The 24140-nt window shown below is 35.8% G+C and overlaps 1 protein-coding gene across 3 annotated transcripts in view; it reads right to left on the reverse strand.

Moving 5' to 3' along the window:
* Positions 1–24140, reverse strand: part of SCN2A (sodium voltage-gated channel alpha subunit 2) — a 127114-nt gene that overhangs the window by 22602 nt on the left and 80372 nt on the right. For all 3 annotated transcript variants that reach the window (XM_036320464.1, XM_036320463.1, XM_036320465.1), the window contains exons 18-23: positions 16453–16573; positions 11891–12045; positions 9915–10088; positions 4512–4634; positions 2014–2295; positions 509–562 (exon numbers count right to left, since the gene is read on the reverse strand). In XM_036320464.1, coding sequence (XP_036176357.1) covers positions 509–562; positions 2014–2295; positions 4512–4634; positions 9915–10088; positions 11891–12045; positions 16453–16573 — 909 coding nt within the window. The remainder of the gene's footprint in view (positions 1–508; positions 563–2013; positions 2296–4511; positions 4635–9914; positions 10089–11890; positions 12046–16452; positions 16574–24140) is intronic.

The following is a 24140-nucleotide window of genomic DNA, read 5'->3' on the forward strand; positions in this document are numbered from 1 at the left end:
ATGGAAATTGTACAAAAAACTTCAAAAGTGTTGAAGTGTATAAGGTGAATTGTGAATGCCCTGTTCTTCTACCACAAATATCTCACTTCCCAGGGAGGAGTACTATTAAGTTTTTTGTTTGTTTTGTAATGTTTGTTTTTTCCCACCATTAACCAGATCCCTATATTACAAGAAAGATAAAGCTGAAGGAAACCTAGATAGATGAAGAAAGTGCCCATGAGGGCTCCTAATACACAAATGAGCATAACTATCAGAGCCCAAACTAAAATGTCTCATCTCAAATTCAGTCAACAAATTTTTAAGTGCCAGGTGTCATGCTAGACACTAGAAAATATGTTAAAAGATTTGCAGTGAGAAAAAATATCAGGTGAATATTTTATCTTTGTAAAATAGATGTGTTCTATAAATTGATCCACGGTTTTATTTTATTGACAATATCACTAAAATACAACACTGTGAAAATACTCGCTGGATCAAATTAAGCAATTTTCCCTCTAAGAAGACTTACATTTCGTGAATCAACAGCTGCATACATGATATCCATCCATCCCTTAAATGTGGCCTGTAAAAAAATCACATCATTTAATTTTTCCCCCCAAATTATAATTTTATAAAAGAAATTACATATCAGATTGATTGACCAAGATTAATTTAAACCAGGTATATATAATAATTTGGAATTAATATCTAAACTCTTAGGGCAAAGTTTTATAATATATGCTTTGGAAATACTTCCACTTTAATATTCTTCTATTATATCTATATCTATATCTATATCTATATCTATATCTATATCTATATCTATATCTATATCTATATCTATATCTATGTCTATGTCTATGTCTATGTCTATATCTATATCTATATCTATATCTATATCTATATCTATATCTATATCTATATCTATATCTATATCTATATCATCTATCTTTAACATCTTTAATTAAATTCTGATAAATTATAACAGCATGCTATTATAAAAGCAATTATTAACAACTTTTGTATCTGATGTGCCTAACATGAAATTTGATTAAATAATTTCATGTATGTAGTACTAGCATCAAACAAGTTGAAAAGGATGGTGCATTGTTTGTTCTTAATGCTTTTTTACCTATGTTTTCTGTTCTAAAAGGTATTATCAATAATATGAATCATGATGGTTTGTTCCTGAAAATCTCCTCCATATTGTTGAATATACTATTTTGAGGCACTATTCTATAAGGAGTTTCTTAATCTGAAACAAACACTATATGCAATTGCAATTTAGTCTTTTAAGTATTTGTTTTTTTGTGTGGACACAGTAATCCTGAAAACAAGTCTTGTACATTTTTTTCAGTTCCTTAGTGTCACAGGCTCTTCCCTCTAATGTTCATACAGTGTTGGGAATTGTGTGGGTGGGTCATCTCATGGAGCATGAGGACATAACTTAGAGTGGTCATTTGAGAAGTTGCACTAATTGCTATGAATTGATATGAATTGTTATGAATTGATAGTGACATAATAGACTTGATAGGAAGGTTTTCATTTGCAAGAGAGTAATTCTCCTCGCTGAAAGTGTTCAAGCAGCAGGCAGGAACATGCAAATGAGGGAGCAGTCTGTATGAAGGATGTAAAGGTGGGGAGTTTTGGTGAGGGTGGGGTGAAGTATGGGTGGGCAAGGACTTTTATCTATATTCTCAGGTACCTGAGAAAGAGCACAGAAGTCTACCACTCCAACCCCACCCAGGGGCCTGTGCCTCTACTTTCTTAGAGTAGGATGGGGAAAACAATGGGAACCCACAAAGAAATCTCAGTAACAAAGAACTGTTACTGGGGTCTAATGCATAGCCTGGGAGATGATAAACTTTGCAGAGCTGTCCACTTTCAACATAGTGAAGACAGATAGTTCAGTAATTTTCAGTATTTTTTCAGGTCTATACAGATGGACCTGGCGAAGTATGTATTTATGAATACAGAAAAAAATTACATTCACTTGAATAATACATCACAGAGAGTAATAAAATGGTTACTTACGACTTGAAGCAGAGAAAGATATCCAAGTCCTACATTATCAAAGTTTACTTTCACATTTTTCCACCGAGCAGTTTGATTGCTCTCTATGAGGGCTTTACATTCGCTGTAGTTGTTGACCACACTTACATCAAAGATTTCTCCAGTGGTGTAGTTAATACAATGATAAAACTTGCCAGCAAAGAGATTCACTCCCATGATACTGAATATTAGCCAAAAGATCAGACAAACCAGAAGTACATTCATTATGGATGGAATGGCTCCTAAAAGAGCATTGACAACAACCTGACATGAGAAGAAAAAATAGGTGAAAAGTCAACAACAAATATTTACTTATGGTTAACTATTTTTAAACACTATAAAAAGAACAACAATCAAATGAGAGAAAATATATATGTTCTTAAAGTTACAGATTAGGCAGAATCTAGTCTCTAGTGGCTGCAACTAAAATGTTTAAATTATAATTCAGAATAGTATAAAATATATTCTATGTTGTAGATTGTTTTGTCAAGTGGTAAGGCAATATTCATATCAAATTGTCACCAAAGGATGGGACTAATCACAAATGCAAAAAATAATTAAGAATACAAATAATGACATGACTACAGAAGTGATGTAATCATGTGAATGTCACAATTTTTAAAAATCATGACAACCATAGCATTTACTATCCAAAATCTGAAAGTAAAAGAGAACACTTGAGGGTCAGTTTTCAGGGTGAAAGGGAATACTAATGATAACTATTCTGAGAAAGGAAGTGTAAGGCGGGACTGTCCCAAGCAATGTAGCAGCAGTATAGGGTCACTCTACATAGGAAAACTGGAGAAAAGAGAGCGAAGCATGGAGATTGAACATGTGAGGAGGAGAAAGAGTTTGGAAGTCAGGAGATCTGTACTCTAGTTTGTATCACAAATTAGCTATGCACCTTTGAACAAGTTATGTAACTTTTCTGGCCCTAGGGATCCTCCTTTGTGGAATCCCTTTCAAAAAGAAATGAAAGCAAGTTTTAAAGACCTTATTAAAGTGTGAAGTTACTACCAGAATTTCAACTCTCATAATTCCGAGGTACTTTGTCTTGACACTTATTTATTTATTTATTTATTTCAGAGGGGAAAGGAGAGGGAGAGATAGAAACATCAATGATAGAGAATCATTGATCAGCTGCCTCCTGCAAGAACCCCCACTGGGGATGGAGCCCACATCCTGGGCATGTGCCCTGACCAGAAACTGAAGCGTGACCTCCTGGTTCATAGGTCAACACTCAACCACTCAACCACGCTGGCTGGGCGACACTTAATTTTTAAGCTCACCATAGAAAATGCTCTACTATGCAAATGTGAGAAGAGATTGATTAATACAATTATATATTTTTTAAAAAGCTGGGTAGCAAAAAACAACACATGCGTTTTCCAATACAGTTAAATCTATGGAAGTATTAAGGATTTAGGTGCATACATCCGCAAATTTGATTTAAAAAAATGGAAAATTATTCTAGTACTGAAAGTTTGATTGCATTTTTACAAGAAAAACCACTACTGTAAAAACAGCAATTTTGCCCGGCCAGTGTGGCTCAGTGGTTGAGCATTGACATATGAACCTGGAGGTTATGGCTTGATTCCCGGTCAGGGCACATGCCTGGATTGTGGGCTCAATCCCCAGTAGGGGACATGCAGGAGGCAGCCGATCAATGATTTGCTCTCATCATTGATGTTTCTATCTCTCTCCCTCTCTTTCCCTCTCTGAAATCAACACAAATATATTTTTTAAAACCCACAGCAATTTAAATTGGTAAAGTGAAAAGAATTTAGAAGCTAATAATTAGTTTCCATGCAACTGTATGTGCACAAATACACAGACACACATAGCTATTCTTACCATCCAATGTTGTGTCTGAAATATTCATAGAAAGTCCCAATAATTTTCAAATATCACAAAAAAACATCATTTTTTAAAACTTCCTTTTTAAATAACTAAACCACTCTGACACAGCATCATTTCCTCAGTGCTGACGGTATGTGGTCTCAGGTTTCGTGCCGCAGGGATGAAAAATGATAAGCACAAACTCCTTCCTGTTCTTTGTACCACCTTTCTACATGAGTGTTAGATTTCCACCGTTGACCTACTTTTCAGCCCTCTCAGCCGGTGTTTCAAATCTAAGAGGCCAGATCTGGACTTTGAAAGGCTCATGATTTGTTTAAATTACAGTGAGTGGGATTTCCTGCACATTTATAAATGGAATAAACACCATTTATCTTGACTCACATCAGAAGCTTCTACAACACGATAGAGATTTCCCACAGAGTAAAAAATCTAGTAAGGAACAAGCACTTAGGCATTATATTCTGTGAGTGTCCCCAGCAGTGACAAATATTATTGATTGACCGGTTAGGTCAGTATGAATGCAGAAGACACACATTTCCATGGATGTGTCATTTCTAAGGTACAAAATGTCTGTCTGTTCTTGCTTATAATTTCAACAAATTCTAAGCATTTGGTCTTACCCTCATTCCTTCAAAGCGGGATAAGGCTCTCAGTGGCCTCAGAGCTCTTAGTGTCCTGAGGGACTTGATGGCACCAAGCTCTGAGTAACCCAAGGCGTTTGCAGTCAAGCTCACCAAGGAGACCTATACAGAAAAAGCAACACAATTTTCTTATTTACAGACAAAAATGCTTACACAGATCAACCATACTCTACGCAATAAATAAGTAGCTAGTTCTCAAACTTCACCGAGTATGAAAATCACCTGGAGGGCTTGTTGAAAAGGAAAGATCCTGGCAGAGTCTGATTCAATAGGTCTGGGGTGGGGCCTGATAATTTGCGTTTCCTAACATTTCCAGATGAATCTAATGATAGGAGTTGGTGACCCACACTTTTAGAACCACTATCATACACTTATGAAAAAGAAGAAACTATGCAGGTTCTCTTCCCAAGAATCTTGACACGAACATTTTTGTAAATTAAGTGCAAAGCAAGAAAAATAATGGCACAGATATGCAATCTATGTAGCTGTAACACTTTATCATTTTTCATGCTATTTAGCAGACCTGAGAGGAAAATTAAAACTTGGTACAAGTACACGGGTAACTGCAAAACACTGGTGAATCTGAACATAAACACATTCAGAAAGATCTTGGCCTCTACATAGTGGCTTTGTCTTTATGTAAATTTTAGTGTGAGGGTGTATAGGCATTAATTAGCTCAAATTTATAATAATAAAACCGTAATATGCTAATTAGACCAGACAGCCGAATGACCTTCCAGACATCCTTCTGGACAACCTTCTGGACGAAGCCTGGGCTGCGAAGGTTGAGACAAGCCACCAACTGCGAGGGCCGAGCCCCTTGCGTGTCTTTCCTGCATCGGGCCTCTAGTTAATTTATAAAAGCTGAGGTTTTAGTATAAGTAATTAGAAATTGCCAAAACAATGTTTTCTTTAATCATGTGTACAAGTGACTAATGTAGTTGGTATAGTTTTAAAGTCTCAGCTGACAAAAAAGGAAAGGACTGTCACAGGTGACACAGAAATATCTGACTTCCTTTGAAAATACACAGGAAACTCATTAAAATTACATAAGCTAAGAAAAAAATATTCTCCTAAAGTGCACCTGAATTTCAAAAGCAAATAAATAAAAATAGATGTATAGTATAGTTTTAAGACTATGGAATTAATAGATATTTGAAAAATATATTTTTTTAAGAAAAATAAGTGAACCAAAACATTTTTATAATAAAATGACAATCAAACTTATTTTGCACATGTAATCTAAAATAGCAAAACTTCTAAATTTGTAATAAAATTGAGCTATAAAATATTATTTAAGTGTGCTATATATTTTTTTTTTCAAAATCTAAACTTCTAGGCTTTGTTAGTCTTCTCTTCACAGATATTTTAAACATAAAGTTCCTAATTGTCTTTGGGCCTCTAAATAATCCCCATTTTATTCTATCCATCATTTATACCTCCACCAAATTTCTCTCCCTCAAAGAGTGAGCTTTCCTTGCCACTTTCCACAGACAATCTTCAATGGCATCTTCTTTACTGAATCATATGTCTAAATCTCTTTGGATGGCATCTCAGGTTCTCCAAACTCTTCTCCAACTTACCGTTCCGATCTTATTATCCATTTGCAGGACGCTTTCCCTCACCCTGTGGCACTGTGCTTACCCTCCAGTGCTGCTTGTTTCTTGAACAGGCCCTGTGGGCAGGCATCAGTGTCTGAGCATCTTGGTGCCCCTCCCCTCATCTGCACCTGCTGACATTCTCCTCCCTTAAACTCTAGCTCCCACTGCACTGCCCTCAAGACTTTCCACCTCCCTCAGTGAAGTGAATGGACTAATACACATGTCATCTTCTAGTTCAGTGGTTCTCAACCTTCCTAATGCCACGACCCTTTAATACAGTTCCTCATGTTGTGGTGACCTCCAACCATAAAATTATTTTTGTTGCTACTTCATAACTGTAATGTTGCTACTGTTATGAATCATAATGTAAATACCTGATATGCAGGATGTATTTTCATTGTTACAAATTGAACATAATTAAAGCATAGTGATTAATGACAAAAACAATATGTAATTATATATGTGTTTTCTGATGGTCTTAAGTGACCCCTGTGAAGGGGTCGTTCAACCACCCAAAGGGGGTTGAGAACCGCTGTTCTAGTTGAATAGCTATCTGTCCTCACAAGACAACTATCAGTTCCCAAAAGCCTGGAAAAATGACATTCACATTAGTTTCTTCAATAACAAAATAGATGCGCAATATATATCAATATAAAGCTAAGTATTGTTTAGTTTAATATTCTCAAACTAGTTTTTTTTTTTTTTTTTTTTTTTAATCCAAGAAGGTAAATATCAGGATATGTTAGGTAATATGAACACCAGCTACAGGACAACTGATTTCTCTTACAGATTCCTTTATATTCAGGTAGTATTGCCTTAATGCCTTTATTATTAAACTAGAGGCCCGGGGGGCTGCAAACTCTTGCAATCTGGGACCTTTTGGGGGATGTCTAACTGCCAGTTTAGGCCCAATCTTCTTATGGATCAGGCCTAAAATGGCAGCCGGACATCCTTCTTGCAATCTGGGACCGCTAGCTCCTAACCGCTTGCCTGCCTGCCTGATTGCCCCTAACCACTCGCCTGCCTGACTGATCACCCCTAACTATTCTGCCTGCCTGCCTGCCTACCTGATCACCCCTAATCACTCACCTGCCTGCCTGCCTAATCGCCCCTAACTGCTCGATGGGGGATGGGGGGGGGGCAGCCAAGGTGAGGGGCCGTGGTCATTCTGGTCTCTAGTCATTCTGATCGTTTCGCTGTTCCAGTCTGTGGGCTTTTATTATATCGGATAGTGTGTTAAATATAGGGTGTTTTATTATACATTTATCAAGTATCTTAACCATGTAAAGAAAATAAGAAGAAAAAGTATCATCTATAAACTCATTATACAAATAAAAGAATGGTATAATTTTGGTATGTTTTTCCATTTTTTATAATGTCTAAACATATGGATTTAAATTATTATTTATTGTCATTTTATTGCCAGAAAATTTTTGATATGATTTTGTATGTAATTTTATATATTTAATAGATTTGCTTCACGAAGATTAGGAAAAAAATAAAACAAATATATTTTTCTTTGCTAAATGCAAAGATCGCTCTTTGTCTCTTACATAATTTTTTCTTGTGTTCCGTGATTAGAAAGGTCACAGTGGATTAAAAACTGATATTTTTTTACCTGAAACTGTAAAAAATAATTTTCGTCAAGAAAGTGTCTATTTTTTTCTTTTGCTAACATGATATTTAAATTTTATATATCAAAGTATGTCTTTAATTGTCAAGAAATTATTAAAATCAATATATTATCTTTACAATGCATTATTAAACACATTGTGATTTCCTGAAAATTCAGTTTTCTTCCTCTGTGTTGATGGTGATCATCAATCTGTTCCCTTCCCCGCATCCTTACTCTCTGTGCTCACCAGCTCCCCTAGATTTTTTTACTTTTTTTATAATCCTTTATTGTTGAAAGTATTACATATGTCCCCTTTTCTCCCCATTGATGCCCTCCAGCCCCCTGCCCTCCACCCCAGGCCTTCAGCACCCTATTGTCTGTGTCCATGGGCCATGCATATATGTATACAAGGTCTTTGGTTGATTACTCCCCCAGCCATCCACCCTCCCCTGTCTTCCCTCTGAGATTCTGCACTCTGTTCTATGCTTCCATGTCTCTGGATCCACATCAGCTTATTTTGTTACTTAGATTCTACATATGAGTGCAATCACGTGATACTTGTCTTTTACTGACTGACTTATTTCACTTAGCATGATACTCTCCAGGTCCCTCCACGAAGTCTCAAAGGGTAAAAGAAACTTCTTTTTTACTGCTGCATAGTATTCCATTGTACAAATGTATCACAGCTTTTTTATCCACTCCTCTACTGATGGGCACTTGGGCTGTTTACAGATCTTAGCTATTGTAAATTGTGCTGCTATGAACATATCCCCTAGACTTGTCTAGACAAAAAGCCTTTAAATTCTTTTCTCTTGATTCTGAATAAATTAATAATTTGAAAGGCATTTAAGAAGTAAATCTCCAAAATGAAATAAACATAATTTAAAACTTTTTTATTCAGTATGACCTCATATTTGTGAATAAAAGATGAGATGTTCCTCAAACTTCTCACTCAGAAATCAGGAGTAACCTCATGTTAATGTTTTAAAACCTCTTATACTCTGGTTCTCTGTCTTACTTTATTTTCAACACCAATGCAGTTTAATAAACTTTTAAATAATTAGTTGATAGCCAATCTGTTTCAACCATCATATGAATCAAGAAGTGTCTCTTGCTATTTGGACTTTCACATTTCTTTGTAATTAGTAATCCATCTGTGGGCCAAGCATTTCTCAACAGTCTCTGGTGATAACAAAGATGCTAATGTCAAAGATGTGAACAATTTAAATATAGTTATTGTATTAAATGTGAGAGTGAAAAAAGCAAAACTACATTAACATATTATTTGTATAGCTTGGAATGTTAAATATTAATTTGAAGCTAAATCAATAATGATAATAACATAGCATTTGACTGCTGTTTCACCTATGAAAGTATATGTATTTAAATTGGCCAAAAAAAAAAAAGGGTTTGGGGACTTTGTATCATTGGCAAAATAGAAATCACCATTTATATTTGCACCCATGCAGACAGTATTGATGGAGTGCCTACTATATATATGCTAAGCATCATTGCGAGGACTAATATGTATCACAAGCATGTCAAACTCGCAGCCCACAGGCCACATGTGCAGCCCAGCCAATATAATGGTATGTAAGAAATGTTATAATAAAAATTTCGTAACTTAATTTTTACGATATCCTGTTGTACATAATTATTAATAATGAACTACAATGTTCGCTAATGACTGATTACTATAATCGTGTTGCACTCATTTCCTTTATGCACCTTATGCGTAGGCGCACCATTTCTCCCCACTAATACTAGCAGCAAATATTTTAGCAGCTGATTGCCGCATCATTAGTCTTGGCCTGACTTGTTTGGTGTGTGCAACAGGAAATATTTTACTTTCGGAGAACAAGAAAAATAGGTTTAGTTGCTTTACGCTTATTAATTTGTGCAGTTATTTAGTGTCTGGTAAGTTAATGTTCAAGAAAAAATATTAATTTTTATTAAAATGTTCTATTATTTCTCATTTATTTCAGCCCTTTGTATTCAGCATGTCTCTACTGAAATAAACCTACATTTCTATGAAATTTGAAGCTTTTGCTTTTTACAGCCCACATAAACGTAAACCTTGTTTATCTGGCTCATGTTAGCCTTTGAGTTTGACATGCTTGATGTATCATCACATGCCAATGGAATGAAACAGTGGAGAATACTCACATCCACAATCAAAAAATCTAGCCAGCACCAGGCATTGGTAAAATACATTTGAAAACCATATGCAACCCACTTGAGAAGCATTTCCAGGATGAATATGTAAGTGAAAACTTTGTCAGCATATTCTAATATGGTCTTAATTGTTTTTCGCTGCTCAATATATATATCTTCAAAGGCCTGTAAGGAAAAAAATGCAATTAAATTTCATTGTACTGTCGCTAATTGATAGCTTATTAGAAAATACATGCTGCAAACCTCTTCTCAGGTGCCCACACTGGAAGCCTTCCTGTGTTCATAGCTGCATTTTGCCTTATAGTTATCTATATGCAAATGGCTGCTGCCTCGGCATTTCAGTCAACCAATAAATTCAAATGATTTTAAAGTTTTAGTATCAGTACCTTAAAAAAAGTTAAAATTTTTTACTGCCAGCTGCTTATCTCTACAGCAGAAAGTCACTGCAAGTAGACCCACTTCCTTTAGTGCAGTCACTGGGATGTACCCCCTCACTAATGCAAATGTAAAGCAATGAGCTCCGTTAGCCTGGGGAAGGACACTGGACTATAGCCTCTCTCTCTCTCTCTCTCTCTCTCTCTCTCTCTCTCTCTCTCTCTCTCTCACACACACACACACACACACACACACACACACACACACAATTTCTAGAAGCTCCCTAAGCCATCATTTTGCAGAATTCCTCAGAAAGGGTTGGGGACTCATTTACAGGAGTCCCTGGGACATCTGAATGAAAAAAGTAATTGTCTAACTCAATGCCCTTACATGCAGTGGTTCTCAAACTTCCTAATGCCTCAACCCTTTAATAGAGTTCCTCATGTTGTGGTGACCCCCAATTTCACTGAACATAATTAAAGCACAGTGATTAATCACAAAAACAATATGTAATTATATATGTGTCTTCCGATGGTCTTAGGAGACCCCTGTAAAAGGGTTGTTCGACTCCCAAAGGGGTCGCGACCCACAGGTTGAGAGCCGCTGCCTTACAGGGAAGACTATGAGGGTAAACTGGTGGTCTGGATGAATGATAAAGAAAAAATTTCTTTTTTGAAGAAAAAGGGAATCTGAGCTTGTGAGCTTAGCACCAGGCCCTAAAAGCTTTCAGCTCAATTTACAGCTGAAGGTGGAAGCTGCTTAGAAGCCAGCCTGTTGATGTACTTCCGTGAGCTTTGACTGGATGTACTTGAGAACCAAGAGCTACTACAACAAGGACAGTAGTCACTAATGAGATTCAGGGTTGTCTTTCCATTTGGCATTAAAACACAGGGCTCACCCCCTTTGTTATGAGTACATGGCAGGATGCAGGATTGTCAATTACATCAGGGGTGGGCTTAGAGGCCTCCAGAAACAATGCCATATCCTTATATTGAAATCAATTCACCCAACACTACTGACTAACTGAAAAAATAGTACAAATGCAACCACGTTTGTATCACCAAATAGGAAAACTGGTCACACTTTTTATTGTGTTAATCAATATTCTGACCAAATTGATCATTCCATTGAGTGAAATCAGACATAAAATAGGTTTGTAATGCTTTCACTTTTCTGCTAGTCAGTAATTATGTTAGTGTACTATTTACCATTCACTATGGTTGGCACTAGTGAATCAGCACGAACAAGGCAGGTGAGTTCCCTGCAGCAATGGAGTTATGTTACATAGTTTGATATTTAGCGATAATCCATATCATACCTGCATAGTTATTCTTAGTAAGAACTGTCTCTTTTGAGTGAAAGTAAAAAAGATCCTTTTTTAGATATTACAAAAACCATAGTGTTCTCTGTTTGATTCATCCTGAGGCCTACTTCAGAATAATAAATTTATTGAGCCTATTTATTGAGCCTCTCACAACTATGCTAAAAATATCACACGATGTCTCTCATCCTCACCAACAAGTTATTGTAAAAACATGAAATAGGAGGTGCATCGAGAGGAAAGGTAAAGGAGCAGATCATATGTCACTTACCAGTGCCCCACTGCTGAGCAGAATCATGAAGACAATGAAGGTTTCGAACCAGTTATGCTCCACTATTTTATAGCAAGTTTTTCTCAAGTTCCACCAGAGTTTTCCTTTGCCTTCTTCTATGCTAATCTGGCAACACTTAAACTTGCGTACACAGTCTAAAATATGTCAAAGTAAAGGAAGAAAAAGAAAATACTCTTTGATTGTGAACACTTGTGTTGGTGGGATATTCATCTATATTATTATCTGACAACTGGTAAATGACTTCATTTTTTAAGATGGCTTCCACTTATAGAAATAGAAATCATCTATAATGTTTTCAATTACTCATTCCGCACATTTTTTATGTTTACGGGACTATTAAATTGGATTATATTGCATTAGAAAGACAGAAAAACAGAGAGAAAATTAAAATAACCAGAAGTTGATAATTTCATTCATATGTGGATATTTGTATATTTGAATTCTAATTGTTTCACTTAATGGTATAATATAAACATTTCCTTTTAAAAATGTATGTTTTTATTGCTTTTAGAGAGAGAGGAAGAGAGAAAGAGAGGATGAGGGAGAGAGAGAGAGAGAAAGAGAGAGAGAGAGAGAGAGAGAGAGAGAGAGAGAGAGAGAGAGAGAAGGATATAAACATTGACTTAAAGAGAAACATTGATCAGTTGCCTCTTGCACATACCCTAACTGGAGATCGAACCTGCAATCTGGGCATGTGCCCTGATGGCGAATCAAACCAGCAACCCCCAGGTGCATGGGACCATGCCCAACTAACCGAGCCACACTGGCCAGGGCCAATATTTCCTTTTTAATTACAAGTAAATAGAATATGAAAGCTTTCACAATACCTCTAAATAAGATTACCAGACTTAACAAGAATTAATATAGTTATTCCACTATTATTGAATATTTATATAGCTTTAATTCTGGCTATTATTAGCAACAATGTAATAAACACCTTTGTGTAATGTGTGGACTACTAGATCAAAGGCTTGTCAACAAATATTTATTGAATATCTCTTGTATTCAAGGACTTGTATTGAACAAATTATAATACTAGAATGTTTAAGACATAGCCTTGCTCTAAAAACAATCTGCATTTGAAGCAGGAGAGATTCTATAATTACAAAAAGCAATAATTATCACAAAATAAATAAGGTATTGTGAGAATTTGTGGGCAGAGATTAATTTCTGATATTGAGCTTTATGGATGTAATGGATTTGAGATGAGATTTTAAAAGATGTGTAAGAACCAGTTCTAGTACCTGGAGCTGTAAGGAATGCAGAAACAATGATACAAGTAGAACTTGGTGAGATAAATGCCTGGAAGCTGCATGACAGACAGGATTAGGAATCAAGACTAGAAAAGACTCCAAGAGCTAATCTGCAAAGAGGACCTGAATGAGGAAATTTAAATTTGATCTGCTGTCTCAGGGGGAAACATTGAAGGGTGTTTTTTTTTTTTGTTTTTTTTTTATAAGTTATGAAAATTTACCTGATAAGAACACTGATTTAGAATTATGTATGCCTATTTTGAAAACTGGATAGAAGAAAGAAGAGGGGAAAGGAATTCAGAGTCTATGAGACACAATCAACTGAACGTTAAAGAAAATGAAAGGAGGGGTAATGGTGGTGACAGTGGTCAGGATACTGCTAAGTTGATAGGACCTGGCAGCAGACGGAATACGGTGTCACTGGTGTGTGGGAGCCAGAGGAGCCAGGAGATAGGGTGTTAACCACGATAGAGGATTCTTGGAGCATAGTATTTTACTGGGTAGATATTTCTCAAATGCTACTTTATAATGTAAGCAGCCAGATCATCTCCTTTGTTTCATGAAAATTTAATGAAGTGCTATTAAATATTATTAGTTTCTCATTAAGAAATACAGGGCATATTTGTTGTTTTTTGAGGGCAAGCTCCTTTTGATATTTCTATTTCCCAAAGGACTAAGGAGAATTACATGCCCTAATATATTCATTGCAATTTATTAAATGAAACTGTAATTTCCCCTCCTAATGAGGATATGAGATGAAAAGACACTGTTTAACCAAAAAGAAAGATCAGGTTAGTAGGAATAATAAATGACAAAATATTGAGACACTGGTTTACCTCTAAGATAGAAGAAAGGAAGGGGTACAAAAAAGGCCTAATCTGTATCTGTTTTATTCTTAAATAAAAACTGAAGCAAATATAACAAATATATTCAAATTGTCAAAGTTGGTCAGTATCTATGAATTATTCATTATTATTGTCTATAATGCTATGCTGGTAATATTTCATTCTTAAAATTGTTTAACTTTATAAAAAACAATGTTGATAGCATCATATTTATTATTATGCATACTAAAGGCCCAGTGCAGGAATTCGTGCATGGGTGGGGTCTGGCTGCCCTGCCCCAATGGGGGTCCATAGGGCTGAGCCAGAAGGGAGGGGCCGCAGCCGTTGGCCAGCTGGCCCCGCCCCTGATCGGGGTGGTGGGGCCGATGGGGGGCGGGGCCAGCCTGAGGGGGCCTGATAAGGGCCCAGAGCAGGCTGTTTGGCTGCCACAATGCACATCATAGACACTGGTTGTTCCGGTCATTCTGGTTGTTCCGCCGTTCTGGTTGCTGGGCTTTTATATATATAGATATCCTAAAGTAAGCTAATTGTCTGGGAAAGAGTAATAACTAATGCCACACAAATAATTTTTGTGAGATACCACTTGAATGTTTTGCGAAGTCATAATTCTTTTTTGTTGTTGTTAATCTTCATCTGAGAATATTTTTTTCCATTGATTTTTAGAGAGAGTGGAAGGGAGAGAGGGGAGGAGGAAGACAGAAAGACAGAGAGAGAAACATGGATGTGAGAGAGACACATTGATGGTTGCTTTCCTCCCCATGTGCTGACCAGGCCGGGATCAAACCTGCAACCCATGTACATGCCCTGGATTGGGAATCAAACTCGAGACCCTTTGGTGCGTGGGTTGATGCTCTAACCACTTAGAACACTGGTCAAGGCTCATAAATTTTTTTTATAATCAAGTAATTATACTGAAATGTATGTAGATTTTTTGAAGGAAATAAGAAAAAAGTAGTGTCCATCATAACTTATGCTGAACAAACAGCTTTTGCTCTAAAGTTATTTAAAACTTGAAATGAATATTTAAATATTTATTTTCACCAATGCATTTAAGTCCAAAATCAATAAGTATATGTAACATAATCTTCTATAAAAACCTAGAAAGAATCTGTTGACATCAATTGTGATTTCTAACATCTGTATAGTTGCATTTTTAAAAACAGCTTAAAGTTTAAATTAAAACAGTTTTAATGTCCTTAATATAAACATATATTGCCCAAATGAAACTTTTTTAGATTTAGTTGCAATAAACTAGCAATAATTTGAAGCAGTCACTATTATAAAAAACAAAACAAAACAAAACAAAAAAACCCCTTTTATTTCAGCAATTACTGTATGGTATTGAATTTGGGATTAAGACATAGTATGAATTATTAAATAGCTGTTAATTAAAAAGTGAGTGAAAATGAAGTGAGTCCCAGGGTTTTAGAGAAGCGTTTCTCTGTCTATAATAGTGGCTTACATAAGAAATGAAAAGAATTTTGTGTCCTGTGGTATAGCACTAATTTTGTGTACCATTTGGCATCATTAGTAGTACATTCTCACACTGAATCTGGATTGGCCAGGACAGAAGTACACCGGACACAAGTGGAAGCTTGACCTTAGTATCCAGGCTTCCTCTCTTGCCCCTTTGCCTCCAGGATTGGAACAACCTCAGGCCAGGGTGTGGAGGATGAGATAGCCAAGCGGAGCTGAGTCACTTCAATTGTCTCATCCAAGACCTCAGACTTGTGAGAAAGCCCAAGCAAGATCAGCAAAACTAGCTAGCCGGCAATGGAATTGTGGGCAAAAATATGCTTGTTGTTATATGCTAAGAAATTTTGAGTGGTTTGATACACAGTATTATTGTTCAAGAGATAATTGATCCATATCTCAAATGGCATACTTTTAGCTTTCTGCAGAAAATCCTCTTCAGATTACTCCAATGGCATGGTGCCCCATACAATATAGTATATATTAACTCATAGTTTATTTTAGCATTTAATTATCTCTTATAATCTAGAGCTCTTAAAAATGTTTAACCTTAGCAGACACAGGTAATCCTTTAGGGACAATTTAAAATGTACTCTCATCAGTTAGCACCCATTATGATCAGGTAAAATAGTAAACCATAACCTAGTTCTTTGAGTTTCAACTTTTTTTCTCTTATTTTCTAAAGCTAAAGAGAGATAGGTGTGATTTGGCTTTCTCTTCTATTCGATAGGTCACCCAAAAACCCCAGATAGTTAGCAGCATTTCCAAGAGTTGAATAGGATCCACAAAAATAAGAACATCTGATCACATAAATTAAATCTTACCTCTTTAAAAATCATCTTTGTTTTGACATAGAAAAAGTAAAGCAAACACATGACGGTTGTTAGATAGATGTAGATGATTTTAAAGCGGGAGGGGAATAGATGGGTGGCTAAGAGAAATCTGAACACACATGCGTTGTTTCTCTTACCTTCTGTGAAACAGGCTTCAGGTTCCAGAGATTCTTCAGGTTCCACTTCCGGTTGCTCCCCCTCAGCGGGAGCTCCTATATCAACTGTGCTGCCTTCTGATGAACTAGTTGCATTTAACTTCTGAAAATCAATTCCACAGAAAAGCTTTTAAAATGTTTCCTTTACTCTATAATATAAAAATTCAAAAGGTGTGCCCTCAAGTCTTCGGGACGTATCCCCTTGATCTGTAATTTAAGAATATCTTAAACATAATGCCAATCTGCTTTAGTAGAGGTGGGGGGTCACAAGATTAGATACAGCAATAAAGGATATTTTTTTTTTCTTTAAAAATATGCTACTAACAACTTATACAATTTTTAATTAAGCCCATCATAAAGATTCTGAAATAAAATCCTGCAGAGAGCTCATGGAAGCTGCCAGAGTTGTATGGTCGTCCGTGATCTTGCTTTTGTTAATTAGTTTGCGAATAGTATAGTGTGTTTTATTCTAAAATTGTGACCCAACCAACGAAAGCTGTATAAGTGTATTTTCATGTCAAATGCAGAAAAGATTTGATCAAATGCACATAAACAGCAACAATCTAAATTTATCCACTTTTCATTGACATGAAAACATATACCATCAGTTGTTATTAAATATATTCTATAGTTTTCTAATTCCCAAAAGAGCAGCGCGCTGTTAGCTTTGTAGCAAGAGCTGACATTTCGCATTCTCTTTGGCCAATGCACGCCCGGGTTTCGTTGTGCATTTGGAAACTACTTGTTACTCTGGCACTCCTACCTGTTTTGTTCATACAAGCAGAAATAAATCTTTGGTTGTTGTTGTTTTTTTTCCTTTAGGTTAAATCAAATACCACCAAAAGTATATATATGTACTAGAAAGAAATTGTTTTAAACCTTGAAATGCAATAAACTTTATGTAGGTCAGGTCCTTCATGGATCAGTATAAATGAAGAGACCCCAGCCTTGAACCTGATCGTAAGTTACTGCAGTCATGACACAGGGCCAGGTATGAGTGCCACATGGAATCAAAGTAGTTTGGGCCAGGGCATTCTCCAACCTGTTACAATGTTATTACCATTAATGCATAACATTAGGAAACGGCTGAGCTGGTAAGAGCTACATTATAAAGGGGATGAGGTAAGCACATGATAAAATGCAGGTTAAAATATGTTGAACTATTATAAAATGGATGTAGTCAGTACTAGAAACAATCTATGCACATGTGGCCTAAGGATTCTATGAATTACCCTGGGGAAATGGTTACTTTATTGTATGAAAATAATTTTCTTTATATAAAATATTTACTTGACAAGTGGTGCTCATGAAGTAAAATATTTATAGATAATATATGAGATTGAATGCTTTGTCTGGTCCTGACCAGGGAGCTCAGTTGGTTAGAGTGTTAGCCAGATATGCCAAGGTTGCAGGTTTGATCCCCCGTCGGGGCACATAGGAGAAACAACCAATGAATGTATACATAAGTGGAACAACAAATCAATGTTGCTCTCTCTCTCTTTTTCTCAAAATCAATCAATCAATATTTTTAAAAACAGAAAATGTTGTATCTTATGTAATTTAATAATACCAATGATAGAAATGTAAATATCATATATGTCTGCCTTGGAACTAATTTTTAATTTGACCAAATTAGTAAAATCAAGGATTATATATTATAAGGTGTTTAAAGTTTGCTGATTCATTTTTCTACTTACCAACTATATCACAACACTAGACAGATACTCAATTATAATATTTTTGTCAATAAAATTTAAATATATTTTGTTATAAGATGAAATGTCAAAGTGAAATTTATTACAAATATTCTAAGTTTTTGGACTATTTCTAATTTCCTGTCCTCCGTCTTAGATATGTGTAGCTTTTTTTACATACATAATTGATTAAGAAATGACTTAATTACCCTCTCTTTCCAACCCATCTGATTCGCATGAAGTTGTTACCTATCAGGGATCTGAAAATACTCATCATTTGCAGGATGTTGAAATATGATATAAGTAATCAGAAAAATTAAAGCCCAATCATATGTGATCTAACTACAGACAGCCCACAATTAGATTTGGATGACATTCCTCTTAGGAACAAGCATCACACTGCAAATACAGATTAGGGGAAGACCTGGGAGTGGGCCAAGTAAAAACGAGGATCCATATTCAGGGTGTGCCACACTCTCAAGCTGGCATTGGTCAATTGCTGTATCAGAGCCTACATCAGGGCTGGGTATGTTGAAGGTTCTCAATAAATATTGTTTTAAAATGAATGAATGAGCGGACTTCACAACATAATGAAGGTTAGCCCTTGACAATGATTGGAAAAAGTCACTAGGCAAGATATTCCAGGAAAACTTTGTTCAAAATGTTCAAAAGTTTCCAGAGGGCCCTGTAATATCAATTTATCAATCCTTTCATTTAGCCCAGCGACTTAGTATTGACATAAAATTAATAGATGCTTCTAAAATATTGATTTCAGATAGAAATGAAGTGAGAGGGAGAGAAAGATCTATGTGAGAGAGAAATATTGATCAGCTGATCAGCTGCCTCCTGCCTGCTCTCTACTGGGGATTGAAACCACAACCCAGGCATGCGCCCTGACCAGGAATCAAACCAGGCAACCTTCAGGTTCATGGGACAATTCTCAACCAATTAAGCCACACAGGCCAGGGGTAGATGCTTTTTTAAAAATATATTATTTTTATTGATTTCAGAGAGGAAGGGAGAGGGAGAGAGAGATAGAAACATCAGTGATGAGAGAGAATCCTTGATTGGCCACCTCCTGCATGCCCCACACTGGGGATCAAGCCCACAAGCCAGACATGTGCCCTGACTGGGAATCAAACTGTGCCCTCCTGTTCATAGGTTGATGCTCAACAACTGAGCCATGCTAGATGCTTTTTTATTGAAGCCAAATATGTATGTACTTAAAGGTCATGTTATTACTTTTTCAAAAGTGCACATAAAATATTTTGTATTTCTAGAAGACATATCTCGCCAGACTTAATTTTTTGAGACAAATATCATGCTTTTACCATCTCTGTATCTCTAGTACTTATCATCAATGCTGTGTTTAATAAATGTTTGTTGAGTAAATGAATGACTGTTACATGGAATCTTATTCCACCACTATTTCTAACACCTCCTATCTAATACTTACTTTCATATTCAAGTGCATACAAATAATATTCTGACTTAAAGTTCAGAGTAACACAAATCCTGTAAGATTCTAAACTGTGTAATGACCAACAACTCTTAGAATGAGGAGTGCTGTCTTAACACCAGGCTCCCAATTATTCATTCCTGAGATGAGTCTGCAAAGCAAACCGTAGTTTAACTCTGGAGTCAGGAAAACTGATGCTGACAATGTTTTCTCTCTTTTCACTCTATCTACAAGGATCTACAGTCCCAGCAAGTGAATGGAACCTCTTAAAGAAGAGGAACGCTCATCCTTCTCCATCTTCTCTCTGATGTGGAACAATACAGGACCTACCGCTCACATGAATTACTTGAATAGCTTTACTTGGTTGACAAATGAAGAATCTGGGCTGCACATTCATCCTCAACATCAACCATGCCAGTGTCTATTTAGAGAAGGAAATGGAGCTTTAAATCACCTTCTCAAAAGTCATAATGAGTCAGTAGTTGGACTCTAGATCTTCTGTACCCCATTTTTCCTTAGAGAATTTCTTTGAAGATTCATAGGTAAACCCAATGTTTATCTATTTAAAACATTTAGTAGACTTTACATGTAATCAAACATTGTAAGTTTAAAATAGTTCTCATGATATTGTCAATTATCATCTCTCATGATCATGAACGTAGTATTAGTTCAGGTTATATTTATATTTTGAAATTCTGACTTATAAAATCTTTCTAGATAACCTCAATTCAATGACTTTCTTAAATCACCTGAGATAAATATCATAATTATACAAAATATGTTGACTAAAAGTTAAAATCTGTAAGGCACCTATGAAAGCCAAATGAATCTAAGACTATAAAAATCTTCAGCTCCAGAAAAGGTCATAATTACAATCAATCCTAATTACAGTGCAACTTCACACACATCATTATATGGAACTATTAGTCCTCATACACCTAAAAAAGAATTTTCAAATAAAGACTGCTTGTCATACTTCAGTCTATGCATAGTTCACTACAAAATGCTATATTAGCAAGAGACCAAAATATTAACTGTCTAGAAATAAAACCAGTTCTATAGTTTCAAGTTCTGTACTTGACATGTTCTACTTCTCCTTGCTAAATTTAGATGGATAGGTTATCTTTTTATTGTCTGAGCTTATTTATTGGGAAACAAGTAGGCTGAATGATATTGTTAGCATAGCCCTTACCTCATTAAACTTTAACAAAATCCGAATCCAATGTCAGGATAGTTAAGATACCAAACAGGAATAGCAAATTTTTACTTGCTACGAATAATAGCACTGGCAATCATTTACTTTTAAATGTAAATATTAAACATTTTTAAAGTGCAAACTTCATTATAGGGCTCATATTATTTAAAACCTGGATTCTTCTAAGAGCTAGGAAATTCCAGTTTTAGGAGTTAAGCAGAGCAAAACCATATTTTGCTTAGTGATCTAATAAATAAATGTCAAGACACAAATATTCAGTTTGCATTTTTAAACATATAATTCTTTTGCTTTCTACATCATTGATAAATTATTATTAAACATCAATGTGCCAAAATAATTGTCCTTCTTTCAGAAAGTATAAGTATTTATAAAAATAATTAATCAAATAGAAAAAGGGAGAGAAAACTTCACTTCCTATTAAGATTTTCATAAGCACACATATTTCTCGTTATGCAGCTCTTTTTTAAAAATTCAATTAGTAAACATTGTATATAATTTAGAAAAAAAGACTAGTATATTCTAATCTGAGTCAATAAAATAATATTTTTTAAAAAATAAAAGGATCATTCAAGTATAGATTAAATCAAGTATTCCATATCTAACTAACATTTTGGTCTTTAAGAATGGCAATCCTTTGTCCCATGTGGATCCTAGTGCTAATCTGTACTTAAAGGCAGCTCTGGGTCATTTTACATGAAAAATCTTAACACTGGAACAATGAAAGTGTGGTCTTGCTTGCTTTGGGACAGGCTTAAGGCCAAAGTTACACTTTAGTACTACACTGTAGTCCTTGTTACCTTCTTAATAAGGGAGTTGGAAAAAAATCAAAAGTATCATTATTAATGTACTACATTATCCAGTAAATACTTTATTCTTTATAATGAATACATTACAAAATTTTCTGACCTATGAATCTCAGGATCTTAAATCTCTTTCTTCGGATGGCAAAAGGCACCTTTATGGCCTATCCTTCAGCAGAGTACCAGTGCCCCCCAAACACACATATTTACTCATTTTGTTCTTACGGGTTGTTTAGAGCTTTCTTTCTCCCTTCCTCACTATCCCACTGGAAAACTTTCCTTTGAGAACTACACATTCTCCAGGATAAAATCATAGATGTATTGAACTCATCCCACCATTGCTTACCCAAACCTTCCATATACATCCCCTCTACCCCCTGCCCCCCCCCCCCCCCACACACACACACCTCTTAAGTATTAGAATTCAGTATGTTAGACATGAGCGGCTGCTGTGAGGCCTGCCCTGGGATCCTGAACTAGGGTCGGACCAACATTGCCTTCAGACTGCCACTGGCAGTTGGGAGCCAGCTGCTTCTTGGCACAAGCTCAGAGGAAAACCGACATGACCTCAATGACAATGTGACCTTACTAAGGCCTGGAGTAATTATAATAAAAACTTGCATTTCGGTTTTCACCCCTCACCCCTATGTGTTTTTCTGTATGCATTATGGGTAAGGGCATGCCCAGAAGAAAGATAGTTTCTGGCAATCATCCCTGAATACAAATGAAAGGATTCACCCAGAAAACCTCCATTTTAAACCCAGAAATTCAAGGCCAATCTCTCTCTCTCTCTCTCTCTCTCTCTCTCTCTCTCTCTCTCTCTTTCTCCTGGCATGTGCCTCCTTTGTAATGTATCTTCAATAAACCCCATTTTGCTTTACTTTCATTTTCGTTGACCTTAAAATCTTTTCTATGTCGATGAAAAGAACCGAGGTCCCAGCAGGTAGCCCCAATCGGTAACAAGTATGTATATATACTCTTTTAGAAAACTGACAATGTTTCCTAAGGGAGGATCAGAGACCGATTAAAAAAGTTGGAAACTATAATGTGAGAGTTGAGAATAAATAAAGTCAATTTAAATCAGTTCATATTTGGTTTGTATTCTATACTTACTGCAGCCAAATCTGCTTTCCCCCATTTACCTCTCAACAAAGGCACACCACAGATGGGATACTCAGAGAATAAGGAAACTAACCTTGACTTTTTTCAAGAAACTGAGAAGAACAAGCCATTATCCTAAAGAGTCATGCTTTTTCTGAAGAATTATTACATAATAGGAAAAAGTATTTCTAGTCCCTGAGTATATGTGTTAAATCATGAGCAATGATACTTCTAAGGTCTCATTTTATATATCATTCCTCCAATATATGAGGCATCACCTTTTATGGAATCTAGAGTGCCAGTGACTGAATATTTTGTTCTAAAGGATAAGAGAATGCTACAAGAGAGGCACAATCATTTCTCCTTCTAAATAAGCAGATATGCTTATGGTAGGGTTGTTTCATAGTTTTGATGACAGAAGGAGAGGAAACCACATCTAAGTGACAAACTAATAATCTTAAAAAAATCGAAACAAGAGCTCACAATGATTTTTTTTTCCTTGTATAGGAGTCTGCATGACATATTTAAATAATATTTTTCTGGAGAAAATTTCCCAGCAGGTCTGGACACAATAGAGGAGAGACAAAAACACAAAGGACTGAGGAACAATAAGATAAAGAAAGTGGATTTCAGATCTATTTTCTTTCTGGAAATACCACCTTTAAGACTGTCTTTTTTTTGTATAAAAAATATTTCTTTTTTTTTTCAGTCTTAGGAGTTTTTAGGGGTAAACAACAATATCTCCAGGGGGTCATACTCTAAATGCAAAATACTTTTGGTCAATTGCTAAATAAAGCAATGCTATTTTCTCTAAAATTAAGCAGATAAAAATTATACCCATGCTGATAGCAGCCAAAACATAAACATTCCCATTCATTTACATTATTATAACATAAAGGCATCCTTCAGGAAGTTTGCACATGTATAAAGGATTGCTTTAATTTGCACACTACCCTTCAGAAAAACTTAATATGATACTGAACAAAAATAATTACCAACAAAGCGCACTCATTGAGGCTATATTAAAAAAAGGTAATTGAAAAATAAATTTAACAGAGGGGGGGGATGGCAACAGAAAGCTTTTCTGTAAGTCTTTCAAAGAGCACCTACATTTCTCCTTTAGGCCCTCAGCATGTTAAAAACTCTGTAACGTTAAATGGAAATTAAATAATCCATAAAGGCATGCACTTATACTTTACACTGAGCATAATTTCCATTAAAAATCTATGTAAGGAAACTAGCAGCTAAATCATTTTTTAAAAGTTGGGGTGCCAGACTTGCCTGACCAGCATAAGAGCAAGCTGTGCATGTTTTTATTTTACTGCCAATGGGTGGGCAAGGAATGTAGCTGAGTAACATGCAGGCCAGTCAAAATTCATGTAGAAACTGGTTCTATTGAT

Source organism: Myotis myotis, unplaced genomic scaffold, assembly GCF_014108235.1.
Source record: "Myotis myotis isolate mMyoMyo1 unplaced genomic scaffold, mMyoMyo1.p scaffold_m19_p_8, whole genome shotgun sequence".
NCBI lineage: Eukaryota > Metazoa > Chordata > Mammalia > Chiroptera > Vespertilionidae > Myotis > Myotis myotis.